The sequence below is a fragment of the Lactuca virosa genome, chromosome 5, assembly GCF_052849685.1.
Source record: "Lactuca virosa cultivar CGN04683 chromosome 5, Lactuca_virosa_CGN04683_v6, whole genome shotgun sequence".
Classification (NCBI taxonomy): domain Eukaryota; kingdom Viridiplantae; phylum Streptophyta; class Magnoliopsida; order Asterales; family Asteraceae; genus Lactuca; species Lactuca virosa.
This window is the reverse complement of record NC_136430.1, coordinates 430438251-430457418: the sequence shown is the minus strand read 5'-3', so window position 1 is coordinate 430457418 and position 19168 is coordinate 430438251. Positions and strand designations below refer to the sequence as shown.

At 37.7% G+C, this 19168-nt stretch overlaps 2 protein-coding genes across 3 annotated transcripts; both read right to left on the bottom strand.

Moving 5' to 3' along the window:
• Nucleotides 1-2675: 2675 nt before the first annotated feature.
• LOC145114165 (GDSL lipase-like) lies at nt 2676-4427 on the bottom strand (the record flags this gene model as incomplete). The annotated part of the gene is made up of 5 exons (XM_079050161.1): nt 2676-3234; nt 3321-3570; nt 3650-3847; nt 3931-4052; nt 4133-4427. Coding segments are annotated over 5 exons (1218 nt in total), but the record flags the coding sequence as incomplete, so codon positions are not given.
• A 10869-nt stretch (nt 4428-15296) lies between these two features.
• LOC145113158 (GDSL lipase-like) lies at nt 15297-17154 on the bottom strand. Of its 2 annotated transcripts, none has more exons than XM_079049279.1 (5): nt 16753-17154; nt 16519-16643; nt 16222-16443; nt 15894-16143; nt 15297-15811 (listed from the first exon to the last, which is right to left on the bottom strand). In XM_079049279.1, exons 1-5 carry the CDS (start codon nt 17009-17011, stop codon nt 15540-15542), a joined length of 1128 nt encoding a protein of 375 aa, XP_078905405.1. In that variant the 5' UTR covers nt 17012-17154; the 3' UTR covers nt 15297-15539. The 2 variants fall into 2 exon arrangements, with proteins under 2 accessions (XP_078905405.1, XP_078905404.1); XM_079049278.1 differs by having other exon boundaries at nt 16729-17153.
• Nucleotides 17155-19168: the final 2014 nt, after the last annotated feature.

Here is a 19168-nt window from a genome sequence, read left to right as displayed (position 1 = left end):
GATATTAACCATCAACTTTATTTTATATCTAAAATTTATGTTAATATCATAAGTGACCATATGTATTAAGTTTTTTCCATTAATTGATATTTCACCCTGTCAAATAAAATTAAGACAATACAGACAAAATTAAGCCACTTTATGGCGTTTTTATTGTGAATATGTATTGGTTTGATAAATTAAATGATATTGATTTGTATATACTTTTTTCAAATTTTATGTATTGTTGGTTTATTTTGGATATTTTTAATCAATAAATATCTTTTAATTATCAAATTGATTGTGGCATGTTCTTTTATCCCTGGATCCTGACCCTTCTTCCAGCATCCTTCGTTTTTACATGTACATTGTCTACACTTTTATCAACTGTATTTTACAACTTTGATTCATATATATTTTAAAACATATATTTATATATTGTAAAATCAAGTATGAACTACATGATTGAAGATTGTTGTTATTTATATATTGTAAAATCAAGTATGAACTATTAGATGAAATTCCAAATGTAGACTCAACTTCTGTCGTATTGTATGATTATGCACCTAGCAAGAAACTATGCGTTGAAATGAACTATTCGACACAAAATAGTCTATCAAATGGCCGCAATGAATAGCTCACGTCTAAAGGAAACTAATCATCACATTAAAACTATCTTCCGAAAGAAACTATTTGCCGCCCAGCGCTTAACGCGGGTAAACGGCTAGTATGTATGTATATATATATATATATATATATATATATATATATATATATATATATATATATATATATATATATAGAGAGAGAGAGAGAGAGAGAGAGAGAGTCAAGATCAAATAAGAAGGAAATTTTTGGTAGGAAGGTAAGAAGTTTTTTTTCTACATATTTTTTTTTACAAATGAATCATCTAGTGATTCATTTATTTTGTTCGTCAAAAAAATATGTAGAAAAAAAACTTCTTACCTTCCTACCAAAAAAAATTTCTTACCGGATCTATATTCTATATATAGAGAGTCAAGATCAAATAAGAAGGAAATTTTTGGCAGGAAGGTAAGAAGTTTTTTTTCTATATATATATATATATATATATATATATATATATATATATATATATATATATATATATATATATATATATATATATGACCATTGTGGTATTCGATTTACACAAATTTTCTCTCACAGAGCCTCTCCAAAAAACAAAAGAAAAAATAAGATCAAGCTTCCCATCGCTTTGTTTCGTCATATAAGTGTATGTCATTCTTCGTTAAATCTCATTTAATATGTATGTAGGATGTTGTTTTCCCATTTATATGTTTTTGTTGATGTGTATGTTTCTTAGTTGCATCCTTTTAATATGTAAGTAGGATGTTGTTTTCGAATTTATATGTTTTTGCTGATGTGACTTTATTCGTATTTAACTATGTTTGTTTCTATGTGTGTATGTGATTCTATTTGTATGTTAGTCTATTTTAATAGCATCCTACTTTGTATGTCGATGTTTGTATATATAATGCCAATAATAACAATCTACCTTCTATAAGTTTATATGTGATTGTATCGTTTTATATCGAAGAACACTTTCAATTTAACTGCTATAAATATGATGATAAGTACGCATTATCATCATATTTGTAGCAGTTAGATTGACATTGGTCTTCGTTCTATTAACTGTATATTTTTTCATGGAGTGAAGTTTCATTTGTTCACGTGCAAATGGATTATTCTCATATTATGCAAAATGTAGTAGTAATCTACATGTTAGTTAAGGGTATTATGAGGAATTCATTAATTAAATAGCAAGATTGAGACTATAATGGCATTTTGGCATATTTGATTATCTATATAAAAGTATAATCGTATTTATTAGCATTTAATTTGTGTGCGTATGTACTTGACTGTATGTGTGTGTGTAGAAAGGAAAATATAGGTATTATGGAACTGTAGAAGATTATCAAGACCGTTTCTATTTATACTCACTGTTTCTATTAAGGTTTTAAGCAGTTTATGTAAAAGTTAAAAAGTATATTGCTATTATTGATATAAGTGAAAGTAGGTTGCTACTAAAGTACATTACTATTCAGTAATGCGATTATTGCAATAAATAGGATGCTACACACTTTTATCATCATTCTAATTTTATTATAATCTAATTTGACAAACTTATTTATGTTTTATAGTTACAAAATCAATGGTTTCCCAAAACATTACTTTGATACAGGACTTTGGTAATTTGAAAAATGATTACACACTAAAGGTTCATATACTACATTTACGGAAGCCAACATCGGATTCAACCCCAAACATTCCTAAATCAATCAAAATGATACTGATTGAGGAGAAGGTATTTTCCATTTTTATAATATTTATTTACTTTATTGTAATTTTTTTATATATACGTTGATAATTTTTATACAAAATATACATTGTTTATGTGAATATCGTACAAAAGTTCAAGCTAGCGTGTATCCAAGGGATTTCACAAGAGTGCAATTCAAACTTGTGGAAGATTATGCTATTTTGATAAAAATCCCCCAAAATTGCCCCTAATAGAGCACCTTTTAAAATTAGTGATGTAAAATACAAAATAAACTTCTATAGCAAGACATTTGTTGCTGGGTGTTTGGACCTTCCTGAAGTTTTTTACGATTTTTTTTTTCTTACGAGACGTTCATTTCTGCAACAAGTCCATCTAATAATTCAATTGGTAATTTTTTGCCTTATTCCGAACAAATAATTTAAATACATCACATTTTCATATTATACTATATATGAGTTTATATCATGTGGACATATTCTATCATATGCTTGTAGATGTTATTGGTGAACTGGAAGATAAACTGCTAGAGACTAGAAAAAACACGTGAGCACAGAAACTTGTCTTCAAGCTTGGGCTGAACTAGTCCATGAATCTAGCAGGCCTCCTTACTTCTCTATTGGGGCGACTCTCCTTAATCAGCTTGGGCTCATTATGCGATGGGGCAGCTAAGTTGGTATGTTGGCCAATATCAGTATGCATGCCTTGAAACAAGCTTTTTAAGTTGTAGGGTGATGCGACTTTGGAATCTCCCTCCCAAAACAGCTTTGCTAATTGCAGGTTCGCTGCTTCAGTAGGATGAAAGGGATCGAACAATAAATAATCGTTAGGATTATCACACAATTCAAACTCTCGTGGTTCCCTCTTCCCTCCACAACTATTAATTGCTCGAAAAGGTCCTATGCCACAACATGCACTGTCTCCTACCTTGAGACCTGCAAATTCATTCAAAGCCAAACAATAAATGATGATAGTATTAGTTCAGGAATTTAATTAACGCAATGATAAACAAGAGTAGAACCATATTTTGATGGGTTTTTCATTCGTTTGGTAATCTCAGTTTGGAGCTCGAATGTTGAATACATGAATCCTTCCCATTGTTGAGTCAGATCTTGCAGTTTCTTGGAAAGTGCCTTATCATGTAGACTTGATATGATGTTAAGTTTTTCATCGCATGTATTGTCTGGCCTTTCTGCACGAATGGGTAGCAAACAGCCTAATGGTGTGAGCATATTGATTCCAATTTTCCTTCCTCCTTTTTCATGGATTGCCTTTTTAATATTAAAAAAAAAAAATGAAGATATATATTGATGGAGGTAATTGGAAACACTATATATTTGTGTTAATTACCTTAAACACTTGAGTCAGGTTTCCGATCACCATTCCCACATACTCCACCTGATATAAATTACTTTGATAGTCGTTGCTTCCACAACTGAACAAGTAAACGGCATCGGATAATAGCTGCTCGGCTTTCACATCACCTAAATTCTTCTTATACTGTTTCACTAAATCGGTGAAATATTTTAGCTGTGTCTTGAGCGTTATCTACGTACATTTATTAATTTATATATGAAATCAATAGATGAGGAGATTGAATGGTAGAAACGAAGAAAAGTAGATATACATACACTTGAAGGTAGTGTTTCATCTAATACGCCAGCTCCTGCCGATGCAAAGTTTGCTCCATACAAAAATTCATTATTATGGGGGTCCAAATATGCAGGAATGAGAGGTAGTCCAGCAAACTCAGCTGTTAACAGAAGGGAATTAATATAGGAATTTAAAAAAGAGAGTGATAGTTTGGTGGTGGTTTGAGATAGATATTGCCACCGATGAAATCAGGAATGATACGGCCATCGGAGAATCTCCCACTTGGAGGATGGAAGTAGGATTCGCCATAGGGCCAAAAATTCGCTTGGAGCTCAGTAGTAGTGTTTATGTAGTTGTTGTTTCCTGGATCAAAAAGTGAATCACCGAAAATGAAGAGGGCGACATGTTTGTTGACATGCCCCTGAGAACTCTCGCTACCTGTAACGATCAACAGATAAGAAACAACAAGAAGTGAGATACCCAAATGGGTTTTCGCAAGAGCTATATGTATAAAGTTGATCTTATTGCCTTCAATTTAAAGCATATTTAATGTAATAATGCATGGACAAGCGAAATTTGTAAAAACTGGTGCACTTTATAAAAAGCTTTGCAAGAATGGTGCTTTTTTTTTGTGTGTGTTTTGTAAAAATGGGGATTTGGATCCATATAGAAAATATGATTAATATGAAATTCATTTTACAACTTTAAACCCCCTTATATCATAATATATTCAACACTTTATAGTTATAACTTATAATATCTAGTTTCTTTTACAATTTTATTTCAGCATACTTGTTTTTTTTTCTCAAGTTAGCCAGTTTATATATTATAAAATTTTCAGTACACTTGAAGCAATTATGACCGAAATGTTTTGTAGCTAATCATAGTGTTAAAATCGCCTAATTCATGAACTTCTAGAGTCTCTGATGCATATATAGGATAGGATAATTGTTTGAAGCAATAAGTATATTTTTTATAATAATTAAAAATATATATATAGAGCTTGTGTAATTTTTTAAGGATTTCATTTTATTTCAGTAGAATAAGTTACATAAATCGGTTCAGAGTTATATTAACCACCATCCGTGCTTGATTTTGAGACCAAATGACCATCATTTTAGCGTTAATAGAAATTGGTATAGTGCCATTAGCAAAATCTTTTCTCAAGCAATTGTTTAATCATTGCTTTAGCAAGTCACTATAGGAATCATATCTTAAATTTAAACAACAAGCACTTTGAAATATGGATGTTAATGGGGACAAACGAGACGGGGTTGTAGCCCCCACCCCCACCTCCGAAATTCCTCCATTCCCCGCCCTTAAAATCTTCAATCTCCCTAGCCCCGCCCCTGATTGATTTTGGACTAAAGAAGTTTTTTTGGGCTAAAATAAGGTTTTTTTTTGGCATAAATTTCGTCAAATAACCAAACGGAAGGGGTGTTTGAAGTTTTTTACCATGAAAAATGGAGTTTTGTAGAATGACCATGACTTCCGTAGAGGGGGCTCTGCGGAAGCGTTAAACCTTCTGAGGAATTCGACTCATTGAGGAATTGAGGTTTTAGGGGTATTTTTATAAATTCACAAAAAAAGGATTCAAATTGGGTTGCTGCGGAAGTCTGAATTGGTTACGACGTTGTGTGTGTGTGTGGGGGGGGGGGGGGAGTTTGCTACGGAAACTTCAAAGACATGCAAAAATAGGTTTCAACGAACTCCGATCAATCATATTATTTGTTATTTAATGTGTTATTTGATTTATAAATGTGTTATTGAATCCATTATATGGTCTTTAGAGTGTATTTTAGTTCAATTGATAAGAAACAGCTAGCAAATCCAGATTTTTTCTATGGGTGCTCTAAGTGGATTGGACTGGAGAGAACTGAGTTGGACATAACAGAACAGAACAAAACAAATTGCTTATATAACATTCGGTAGAACTAGGACAGAACAAGAACAAAATATTAAAATTACCGTATTGTCCTTGAGACAAAATAATATAAAATAATAAACAATACTTTAAAGATAACTATTTTTTAACATAAATTATTTAGATTGTAATCCTTATTTTGATATGTTGGCTAATTTGCTAATTCAACTTGATTGTTCCACCAGATATCAATCAAACATAAAAGGAAGTCGATGAAACATATATTCCAACAAAATATGTATATTAACAACAGTGAGTTTTAAGATACAAACTCTTTGGATTCAACAATAAAATTGAAGATATAAAAATAATGGATTGTCAACAAAACACATATCGAGAAGTGAGCTGTCAAAAATATAATAGATGAGTTGTTCATATAACCCAATCGGCCAATCCCAAGTATTTTTTTTTTTAAATCATCACAAAATTGCAAAGTGCGTGACTTGAAGATTCAACAAAAAATCGTAGAAGGATATGGCGATTTCACAATAAATCGCAAAACAACCACCAATTGCAAAAGAAGATCAACCGTAAAAACCTAACCTGCATCCTTTTTCGTATAAGTGATTCCTTTGTAAAAACTAGATCGCCCGCTTTCAAAACCTAAGCATATGAGAGCTCAAGGAAAACAAATCTTTGAGGTTTTCAGGAAAGAAGTTTAATTAGACGAAAAGATTGAGATGCAATAAAAATCAATACCAGTTTGCTAGACCTGGATGTAGAGAAATAAGATAAATGAAATCATTAGATGAACGAAAGAGATCCATTAACATAGGCGGTGGATAAAAAATTAAGAGTTTATTCATATGTACGATTTGCACAAGAAGATATAGGAGATGAGGGTATTTTGGTGCTTGTAAGCATTACGTCTTTTTGTCCAAGTCAGTTCCACCATTTTGGGTGCGACTAACTTTACATATTTTAGTCCCATTGACCAATATTTTGTCCCATTGACTTTTTGTTCCATATTTGCCAAACACCCTATCAACTGATTTTGTACTGTCCAGTTCAGTTCCGTACCACATATTTTAGTCCCATTGACCAATATTATGTCCCATTGATTTTGTACGACTCACATTATGTATAAATCATCTTTAGTTTACAACCCGACACTCTTCAATAGTTTTATTTATGCTAAATAGAACTAATACACACTACAACTGGAGAACTTTCAGAGTTTTCTAACAAAACTGAACATACAATGGTTTCTCGTACGAAATACTTATACCTCATGATTAGCATTAGCTAGTCTCATGAAGTATTATTTTCGCTCATCACTACGGTTTTCAGTAACAAACATTCACGATTTCATACAGAATTGAGAACACTACATTTTCACTACAGAAAATATCGGATTTTCTTGAAACTATACAAAACACTTTTACGAGCTCATCAACAAGTTTTCATTACAAACTACCGCTTATGAACTCACCAGCTTTATGCTGATATTCTTTCAAACTGCTTGTATTCTCAGGAAATCAGTAGACAAGTACCTGCCGGATTTTTGAGGAGTTGGAGCAATAAGAGTTTTATGCTTATATTCATACAAATTATTTGATGTAATTCAAACAAGTTTCAGACTGATGTAAACATTTTTACTTTAGTATTCACTGTAATGGTTGTGTTGCTATGATTGCTATTATACATTGGTTGTGATGCTATACATGACGTCCTCCACCCCAAAACTTTTCCGCCTTTCTGGTTTTGGGGTGTGACAGATTTGTATCAGAGCCCTTGTTTTTAGCGAACTAGTATACCGAACCTTACATGGTATACAACTATAAACACTAAGGGGCCTAAATGCTCTACACTAAAAGTATACTTTCAAAAATATAAGTATTTTTATAAAAAGTATACGAGCATGCATACATAACAGGATTTGTGACATTAGCAGATCAAAACAAAAGTATTTGGAAGTTGGAACGCTGCGGTTAAACCTGGGCAGTTATGTAATCATGTCTAGGGTGAATATAGCCTGATCAACTATATTCAGTCGAGACATGACCAACATGTGTTTGGGAGTGACTGTGGTGTTACAGCAGGCCTAAAACTTACCAAAATCATCCCACATAAAATACTATAGGAGTATTTTAGCTAGAGCCAAACTCATTATACATATTCACTCCAAGTGTTGCTACCTCTCCTTCCTTAAGCGATAACTTACTTGCATTAGTAACCTTTCTATGTTATTGCTTGGTAGAACACTTTTGTTATCAGATTGAGATATATCTTGTTTCATATATCTTGAGGACTTACCATCCTCTTCTTCCTGATTGTTTCTAGAAAAAGATGCCTCCCCGACCAAGACCCATCAGAAGGAACGACAACACTCCGCCACCACCACCACCACCTCAGTTCGACCCCGTCATGTTCCAGGCAGCAGTTACCGCCGTTGTAACCGCAGCAATGGCACAAGTAAACTCTGGTGGGGCTGGAGGTAGAACCGACCCACAAAGACAAGACGGAAGTCAGGGACATCAAAAGGAGTGTTCCTACAAGGACTTCATGACTGCAAAACCCAAGTCCTTCGACGGGAATGGAGGTGTCATCGCTTTGACTCGATGGTTCGAGAAGATTGAATCCATCTTCGAAATTTGTGTCTGTTCCGAAGCAAACAAGGTGAAGTTCGCCGCCTGCACCTTCACCGACAGAGCCTTGACCTGGTGGAATGGTCGAGTCAAAACCCTAACCCTGCCAGTGGCTAATGCCATGGGTTGGGAAAGACTGAAGGAACTCATGCTTGCGGAATACTGCCCGAGGGGCGAAGTGCAAAAGCTGGAGCATGAACTCTGGAACTTAAAGATGAAGGGTTCCGACATCGCTGCCTACACCATGAGATTCTGTGATCTGGCTCTCCTCTGTCCGGGAATGGTCACCCCGGAAAGCAAGAAAATCAAGAGGTACATTTGGGGATTGACGCAACCAACCAAGGGGAATGTCTTGGCTTCTAGACCGGCTACATTTGAAAGCACCAAGGATCTGGCTCAGACTCTGATCGATCATGGAATCGATCTGGATGAGGTGGCAGCTGTCTCCGAGCCACAAAAGGAAAGTGGTGGGAAGAAAAAGAAATCATGGAACAAGCGGAAGGGTCAGTCTTCGCAGGAGCCCTCCAAGAAACAACAAATAGTGGCAGTTCATGCTGTTACTGCTCCTGCTGCTGCTCCAGCTACTGTTCCAACCACCCAAGCTCCTACCGGTGTTTATGCTGGGAAACTACCTTTGTGCAACAAGTGCAACTTCCATCATCACGGACCTTGCCGTGAGTTGAGTTGCAATAGCTGTGGAAAGAAGGGACACACAGCTCGATACTGCAAGGTGCCAACCCAACCAACCAACCAGGCTGCGGGAGCAGGTGCTGGTCAAGCTTGTTATGGATGTGGAGAGGTTGGGCACTTCAGGAGAAACTGCCCCAAGGCAACAACTGGTGGCAATTCAGGAAGGGTTTTGGCGATGGGCCAGGAGGAAGCGGTCGCTGATCCTACCGTTGTTACGGGTACGTTCCTTCTTGACAACTCTCATGCATGCATTCTTTTCGATTCTGGTGCGGAGAGGAGTTTTGTTAGTCATGCCTTCAAACATCTAATCAAATGTAAATCCCAACCTTTAACCGAAACGTTCACCGTCGAGATGGCTAACGGAGAGAAAGAGAGCGCAAATGACATATTCATAGGCTGTACGCTTACCTTAGGCAATCATTCCTTCCCTATCGATCTTATGCCTGTATCTATTAAGAGTTTCGATGTCATTATCGGTATGGATTGGTTGAGCCCCAATCGTGTTGATATCCTTTGTTTCGAGAAAGCCATTCGCCTCAACCTTCCCTCTGGCAAAACTCTCATGATTTATGGTGATAAACTCAGTTCGAGCCTTCGTATCATCTCGTGCATCAAAGCTCAGAAGTACCTACGGAAGGAATGCCATGCGTTTCTAGCGCATGTTGTTGATGGTACACAAAAGGGTAAAGACCTCGGGAGCATCCCCGAAGTCTGTAACTTTCCTGATGTCTTCCCTGAAGATCTCCCAGGAATTCCTCCCGAGCGTCAAGTCGAGTTTCGTATCGACTTGATCCCCGGAGCTACTCCTGTAGCTAAATCTCCTTACCGTCTAGCGCCAGCGGAGATGCAAGAATTATCCAGCCAGCTCAATGAGCTGATCAGCAAAGGATTCATAAGGTCGAGTTCCTCACCTTGGGGAGCTCCGATCTTATTCGTGAAAAAGAAAGATGGATCCTTTCGGATGTGCATTGACTACCGAGAACTGAACAATCTGACCATCAAGAACCGATGTCCCTTACCCAGAATCGACGATCTCTTCGACCAACTTCAGGGAGCCAGTTATTTCTCAAAGATAGATCTAAGATCAGGGTACCATCAGTTGCGAGTTCACGAGAATGATGTACCCAAGACAGCATTCCAAACTCGCTATGGACACTACGAATTTGTAGTAATGCCCTTTGGTCTGACCAACGCACCGGCAGTATTCATGGACCTGATGAATCGAGTGTGCCGCCCTTTCCTAGACAAGTTCGTGATCGTGTTCATCGAAGATATACTTGTCTATTCTCGGAGTGAGGACGATCATAAACAGCACTTGAGGCAGGTGCTGGAAACACTAAGGGCGGAGAAGCTATATGCAAAATTTTCAAAGTGTGAGTTCTGGATCAGGAAGGTGAATTTCCTTGGTCACGTGGTTAGCAAGGAAGGTATACACGTGGACCCTTCCAAAATCAAAGCAATAGAGAATTGGCCTGCACCAAAGACACCCACAGAAATCCGGCAATTCTTGGGTCTCGCGGGCTATTATCGCAGATTTATCCAAAATTTCTCCAGAATCGCTAAGCCTTTAACTACCCTGACACAAAAAGGGGTAACCTTTAGTTGGGGAGTCAAGCAAGACACTGCGTTTCAAACATTGAAGCAGGCCCTATGCAGCGCACCTATCTTGTCCCTGCCCGAAGGGACGGAAGACTTCGTGGTCTATTGTGATGCGTCCAACCAGGGCCTAGGCTGTGTGCTCATGCAGCGAGGAAAGGTCATCGCCTATGCCTCGAGGCAGTTGAAAACACACAAAGTCAATTACACAACTCACGACTTAGAGTTGGGAGCAGTAGTCTTCGCGTTAAAGATCTGGAGACATTATCTCTACGGAACCAAGTGCACTATCTTCACCGACCATAAGAGCTTGCAGCATATCTTTGATCAGAAGGAGTTAAACATGAGACAATGGCGATGGGTAGAGCTACTCAGTGACTACGAATGCGAAATTCGTTACCATCCCGGAAAGGCCAATGTGGTAGCAGATGCCCTCAGCCGAAAGGAGTATTCAGGGCGTAAGGTGAAGGCACTAACAATGACCATCCATTCCCATCTGTCCGCGCAGATCAGAGAGGCTCAGCTGGAAGCCTTAAAACCAGAGAACATCTTGGATGAAGCCTTGCGGGGAATGGACAAGAACTTAGAGGTCAAGGGAGACGGAGTTTACTATTTCATGGACCGTATCTGGACCCCGAAGTATGGTGGTTACAGAGAAGTTGTCATGAACGAAGCTCACAAGACAAGATACTTCGTCCACCCAGGTTGAGATAAAATGTATATGGATCTCAAACAACTCTATTGGTGGCCAAACATGAAAGCGGAAATTGCTACTTTCGTGGGCAAGTGCCTGACTTGTGCCAAGGTTAAAGTAGAATATCAAAAGCCCTCAGGTTTACTTCATCAGCCAGAGATACCTGAGTGGAAGTGGGAAAGGATAACGATGGATTTTATCACCAAGTTACCCAGATCTCCGAGTGGGCACGATGCCATCTGGGTAACTGTCGATCGGTTGACGAAGTCCGCTCACTTCCTGCCAATCAAAGAAAACTTCAAGATGGAGAGGCTCACACGGATCTACATTCAAGAGATAGTTCGCCTTCATGGGGTGCCTGTATCCATTATCTCCGACCGAGATAGCAGATTTACCTCGAGATTCTGGCAATCACTACAGAAGGCTCTTGGAACTAAATTGGATATGAGCACGGCTTATCATCCGCAGAATGACGGACAGAGTGAGAGGACAATTCAGACATTGGAAGACATGTTGAGAGCCTGCGTCATCGACTTCGGCGCGTCATGGGACACTCATCTTCCTTTGGTTGAATTTTCCTACAACAACAGCTACCATACCAGCATCAAGGCTGCGCCGTTTGAAGCCCTCTATGGCCGCAAGTGCAGATCCCCTCTGTGCTGGGCTGAAGTGGGTGACACGCAGCTAGTCAAGGGTCAAGTCCCTGACAGCACTCTCACTGGTCCTGAAATTATCCTAGAGACGACTGAAAAGATCGTGTAAATCCGAGAACGACTGAAAGCCTCACGAGATAGACAAAAGAGCTACGCCGATAAGAGATGAAAACCCTTGGAATTCCAGGTCGGTGACTGCGTACTTCTGAAGGTCTCGCCCTGGAAAGGCATGATACGTTTCGGAAAACGTGGAAAGCTAAACCCAAGGTACATTGGACCATTTGAGATCCTTGCTAGGATCGGTCTCGTAGCATACAAACTCTAGTTACCACGAGAGCTCAGCAACATCCATCTTGTTTTCCATGTGTCGAACCTAAAGAAGTGTCTGTCCGATGAGACACTTGTGATTCCTCTCGACGAGATCGAATTAGACAAGGGTCTACACTTCGTGGAAGAACCTGTCGAAATCATGGACCGGGAAGTCAACCGTACGAAACAGAGTCGCATTCCGATAGTGAAGGTTCGCTGGAATGCCAAGCGAGGTCCTGAATTCACTTGGGAGCGCGAGGATTCAATGAAGCAGAAGTACCCTCATCTCTTTCCAAGTTCATGATTTGTACTCTATTTCTGAATTTCGGGACGAAATTCCCTCTAACGGGGGGATGATGTGACAACCCGGAACTTCTATCTTGTACACTTAGTCAATTCAATCAATAATCAACTTGTTTTGTCGATTTCTGGTGCTATTTAAGGGTTCATTTAAGTGTTCTAAACTTGTATGTAACCAAGGTCGAGTTTAGGGATGATTCAGAGTGTAGTATAGTGAGAAAATCGGGCCATACACACCTCTTGGAGGAGTGTACGGCCGTACACATGGGTGTGCGGCCGCACACCCACTCCCTTGGCAGCACACTCACTTTTGGGCAGCACTCTCACCCCTATATAAAGGGTAGACTCCCTTCCTTTCATTCCTTTAACACCTTGGCAGCACACAACACCATTTCTCTTAAGTTTCTTCAACCACAAACCCTCCAAAGCTTCAAGAACGTGAGTAATTCATCCTCTAACTTGATAACCATGAAAGACCACTCTATCTAGACCTTAAGTGTGCAAAAAAATCGACATGCTCTTAGTGTATGGAAGAGAGTGCGGCCGCACACCCCCTTTAAGGTGGCCGCACACTCTTAAAACAACCTCCAAAGTGAGAGTTTGACTTCCATATTCGAGATAGACATGTCCATAGCCTTGCTACACCTTGGAAATGGCATTCTGGACATTTTTGTGTGGGGTGTACGACCGCACACACCTGTGTACGGCCGCACACACCCTTGTGCGGCAGCACACTCCAAGTGTGCGGCAGCACACCCAAGTGTGCGACCACACACCCTTGTGTGCGACCGCACACTCATTCTCGGACCATAAACTCACTTCTAAGACCCTAAACTTGTACTACAACTAAGTATAGACCAAGAACACTTCATGGATTGCAAGTATGGACCTTGAAACACCACAAGAACACCTCTAATCATGAGTGTACGGCCGCGCACCCGTTGGGCCGCACACCCATGGCAGTACACACCTATAAGGTGGCCATACACTCCCCTCATGCAACCCTACAAGGTCCGAACACTTAGTGCTAGTAGATCCAAGTCTCTAGAGTGGTTTTCCATCACTTATAGTGGTGAAATACCTTCATTTGACTCTTTTATGTGTCATTGCATGTTAATTAGGATCGAATCGTGTTTAAGGCTTCACTTGAACACCCAGCTTTCCGTATCGATCCTTCAATCAAACCACTCACTCAAGGTGAGTTCATACCCCTACATTTTCCGTATTTTTAATGTTTTCAGGGGGAATGCAAGCTAAACATAAATGTTTTCAAAACTCATGCAATTCTCATACTTTAACCCTTTTGTACTGTATTGAGCATAAGGGACGTTTTCACTAAAATTGCATAGTTTTCCGGGCACGCTATTCACTACGTTATACATGCAAACTATAATCGGTATAGTTTGGGATTTTTCTAAACATAACAAGTACAGAAACTTTCACTACTAAACATATGCACTAAGACAGAAATAGTTTACAGTTTGCATCACTACTTTATCATGGTATTCTTAACTGTAATCATCACTACATACAGTATACATACGGATTTTCACTATGGTAGAACGCTACTACACTACATGTAAACTAGATTGTACGATACTGTGAGGCGCTACTTTGTTACTGTACCCTTAGGTGTACAGGGATAAATCCTATCATAGTATAACCAGAGTCTCCTGGAGGGAGAGCGTGAGATTTGTGAATAGATCTATTCGGTACTGACAATCCCACACCCAAACTGCTAGCTACAGTTGGGCAGGCATGCCTAGGGTGACAAATGTCATTTAACTCGGCGCCTGAAGAACGTTGGAAAGGTCTCTAGTCATATCAAGTATGGTTATACGACTCACATTATGTATAAATCATCTTTAGTTTACAACCCGGCACTCTTCAATAGTTTTATTTATGCTAAATAGAACTAATACACACTACAACTGGAGAACTTTCAGAGTTTTCTAACAAAACTGAACATACAATGGTTTCTTGTACGAAATACTTATACATCATGATTAGCATTAGCTAGTCTCATGAAGTATTATTTTCGCTCATCACTACGGTTTTCAGTAACAAACATTCACGATTTCATACAGAATTGAGAACACTACATTTTCACTAAAGAAATTATATCGGATTTTCTTGAAACTATACAAAACACTTTTACGAGCTCATCAACAAGTTTTCATTACAAACTACCGCTTATGAACTCACCAGCTTTATGCTGATATTCTTTCAAACTGCTTGTATTCTCAGGAAATCAGTAGACAGGTACCTGCCGAATTTTTGAGGAGTTGGAGCAATAAGAGTTTTATGCTTTATTCATACAAATTATTTGATGTAATTCAAACAAGTTTCAGACTGATGTAAACATTTTTACTTTAGTATTCAATGTAATGGTTGTGTTGCTATGATTGCTATTATACATTGGTTGTGATGCTATACATGACGTCCTCCACCCCAGAACTTTTCCGCCTTTCTGGTTTTGGGGTGTGACATTATTCTTCAATAATATTCTAATAGAATAAAATTCTAAAAGAGCATCATTCTAACAAAAAAAATATTCTGACAGAATAAAATTGGTTATGTTTACAAATTATGTTAGAATTAAAATTGAATTAATTAAAAAAATTCAGATTTTTAAAATTAGGAGAATTAATTATCCCTAAAAATCCGAAAATTTCCTTTTATAATTGTAGTTAATTGTCCAAAATACCCTCTTGCTAAAATTTGTGTGATTATATGGTACATGTTATCCCATTGTAATATCAGACGGGACTCCTACCCCTACCCCGCCCCTGAAATTACAACGGGGTTAATTTTGTTCCCGCCCCGCCCCTAATATTTTTAACAAATATCCTTCATATGAAATTAAACAAATATCCTTCATATGAAATTAGGGTCACACGGTTTGAATCATACGGAACTTTTTGATATCCCTACCGTGAAACAAGGCTTTTAAATTGTAAGGTGATGTGACTTTGGAATCTCCGTTCCAAAAGTGCTCTGCGAATTGGCGGCTTGCGGCTTCACTAGGATGAGGGGCATCGAAGAAAACATAATCGTCAGGATTATCACACAATTGAAACTCTCGTATTCCTCTTTTGCCTCCACAATTATAAATCCCTCGTAAAGGACCACTACCACAACACGAACTGTCTCCTACCTTAAAACCTGCACATCCATCAAATTCCAACCATGATTCATATGATACTTCATAAATTCAAAGCAATGAAACTCACTCAACTACGAGTACCATATTTTGATGGGTTCTTCATCCGTTCGCTAAGAGCAGTCGAGTGATCATAGTTTGCAAACATGAATCCTTCAAATTGTTGTGTCAGCTCTTGTAATTCCTTGGAAAATGCGCGATTGTGTAGACTTGATATTGTGTTAAGTTCTTCGTTGCAGGTATTGCCAGGCTGTTGTGCACGAACATAAGGCAAGCAACCTAATGGTGGGATCGTACCAATACCAATCTTCCTCCCACCTTTTTCATAGATTCCCTTTTTAAGTTAAGAAAAAAGAATTGTTTAAATATTAAGGTAATTAATTAATTAGAAACGTAATTCCTGTTTAATTACTTTGAACACATCGGTCAAGTTTCCAATCACCACTCCCACATACTCTTCGTAATGAAGATTACTCAGGTTGTTGGAGGTGAGGGCTAGATAGTCGTTGCATCCGCAGCTAAACAAGTAGACAGCATCGGACAACAGCTGCTCGGCTTTCACATCACCTAAATCTTTCCTATAACGTTTTTCTAAATCGGAGAAATACTGTAGCTGTGTTTTGAGATCAAGTACCTAAATCCATTTAACTTATATATGAAATCAATATATGAGAAAACTCAATTGTGGATATGAAGAAGGGATACATACGGAGAATTTCGTATTGGTTTCAACTAAGGCACCAGCGCCCCCTGAAGCAAAGTTTGCTCCATACAGAAATTCATTATAATGGGGGTCGAGATACGCAGGAATGAGAGGCAATCCAGCATATTCAGCTGTCAACAGAAACAAAATCAAGAATAATAAGAAAGAAATTGAAAGAAAAAAAAAAAAATTGGCGGTTGTTTGAGATATTGTCACCGATGAAATCAGAGATGAGACGACCATTAGAGAATCTTCCACTTGGCGGATTGAAGTATGATTCTCCATATGGCCAAAAATTCGCTTGGAAGCCCGGATCAGTGTTTATGTAGTTATTGTTTCCAGGATCGAAAAGTGAATCTCCAAAAATGAAGAGCGCAACATGTTTGTTGAAAATCCCCTGAGAACTCTGGCAACCTGTAAAGAGGAGGAACAAACACGAAACAACAAGTCGGAATCCCAAATCGCTTTTGGCAACTGGCCTATGTCTGAAGCTGATCATCTTCAACCTTCACTTTGAGTAGTTAAATTTAGAGTAAAGAGCAAATTTGGTCTAGTTTGTTGTTGTCGTTGACTTTGATTTAAAAAGGAACATTTTTTTAGTCGTTATCTCAACGTAGTTTTTCTACTATTTTATATAAATTTAACCATTTAAGTATAACAGACTTATCAAACTATTAGAAAACAAAGTAAGATCTTTAGTTGGATAAAATATAGTTTGAATGAATTTTAAATGTTTATTACAATAAAACGTCTTAATGTCTGTTAAAACGAAAACATAGTTTTTTAAACATTTTTGTGAAAGTTCTAAAGTGAAAAATGGATCCATTGATGTTCTAAACATGTTCCATGCAACATCACAAACATGTTTTAAGAGTTAGGTTACAAACTATTAAAAAGGTAGGGCATGTTTGTCAATATAATATATAAATAAGCGTGTTATTAATTTTCTGTGAAATTTATCAAGATTATGATGTGTAGTTTTTTCAAACACGTTAAATCAATACAATAAACATATTTTGTCGGTTGAAATCGAGTTTAAGGTGAATTTGGATAGTATGGCCATTAGTATAAGGTGGATATTTTCCCATGAAAAATTCCTACCGGAAAAGATATGTTGAACACAACGAATGATCCTTTTGGGGAAAAAACTTAATTTATAATGATTTTAACAAACTAATGACAGAAACAAATCTGTTTGAAAATCAATTGAAAATTACTGACAAAATACCAACGAAAATTAAGAAAAATGCTTCTTTTCATTAAAATACTAACTAGGTTATAACTCGTGGAAACCACGGTCGGTATATTTAAAATTTTTATATAGATAAAAAAATAATAAATGTCAAAAAACCAAGATCTTGTCGATTATAAGTAATTATGAATTAATTTATTAAGCAAAATAAACATAATAATGTTATTAGGATATGATTTTATATTTTCAAATTTTGAATGAAATTGATTTGTTACCAAAAAAAAGGAAACAATAAAAATCATAGAAAAATGTCACGTGTCAAACAGACATTCTAAAAAACTGACATGTGTCATTTTTAGGTTTCATTTATTAGAATAGTGTTAGGTAAAATATGAAAGGTTGAAAACATGTGGCTATGCATGTGAAATAAAAGAATCAAATTCAAACTGAAAGTTGGAAAATAAGTGGTGCATTCAACATGTTCAAACTTGAAATTGGTAGACTTTAAATTGGTTACAACTCTTTCTGTTTTCACATGGCAAACATTCACCTATATATATGCATGTATGTTTTGCATATTTGGTGTGCAAAAACTTGAGAGAACATCAAGTGTAGAGTGTCAAGCCAATTGTAATCTTGTGAGTTTTAATAAAATTCTCTAGTTGCAGCCCGTGGACGTAGGATTTGCACCGAATCCGAACCACGTAAAATCCTTGTGTTCTTCTTGCTTTATTTTCGTGAGTTTGTGTGTGTGTGATAGTGTGTTTCCGCTGCGTGTACCCGATCCGGTTCCTAACAACTGGTATCAGAGCCAGATTAGCGAGGTTTGGAGGGTACAATCATTTTTTTTTTATCACGCACGAGTGTACCTGATTTGTATCTTGTTTGTCGTAATGGCTGAAGACAAGGTTGTAATCGAAAAGTTCAACGGTTCTGATTTTAGCTGGTGGAAAATGCAATTAGAAGCATTGCTATGTCAGAAAGACTTGGACATGGTACTCGGAGACAAACCGGAGAAAATGGAAAAAGCTTTTGAAGATGCGTGGAACTCAAAGGACAAGAAAGCCAAGGCGGTTATTACATTGTCGTTGACGAAGAGTGTTGCTTTCAACATCATGAATGAAACCACGGCGCGTGGTATGATGGAGGCTCTGTCAAATATGTATGAGAAACCATCGGCGGCTAACAAGGTGTTCTTGATGAAGGAGTTGTTCACTACAAGGATGAATGAGGAAGGCTCAGTTACGGTTCACATTAACAATCTAAATTCAATTCTGTCCAGATTATCATCTGTGGGAATTAAATTTGATAACGAGACTCAAGCATCACTGCTACTAGCTTCCCTACCTGATAGCTAGTCCGGAACAGTTACTGCTGTTACGAGTTCCGTGGGGACAAGTGGTATGACTTTTGAAAGGGTTAGAGATTTGGTTCTTGGCGAAGATATCAGACGCAAGAATCAAG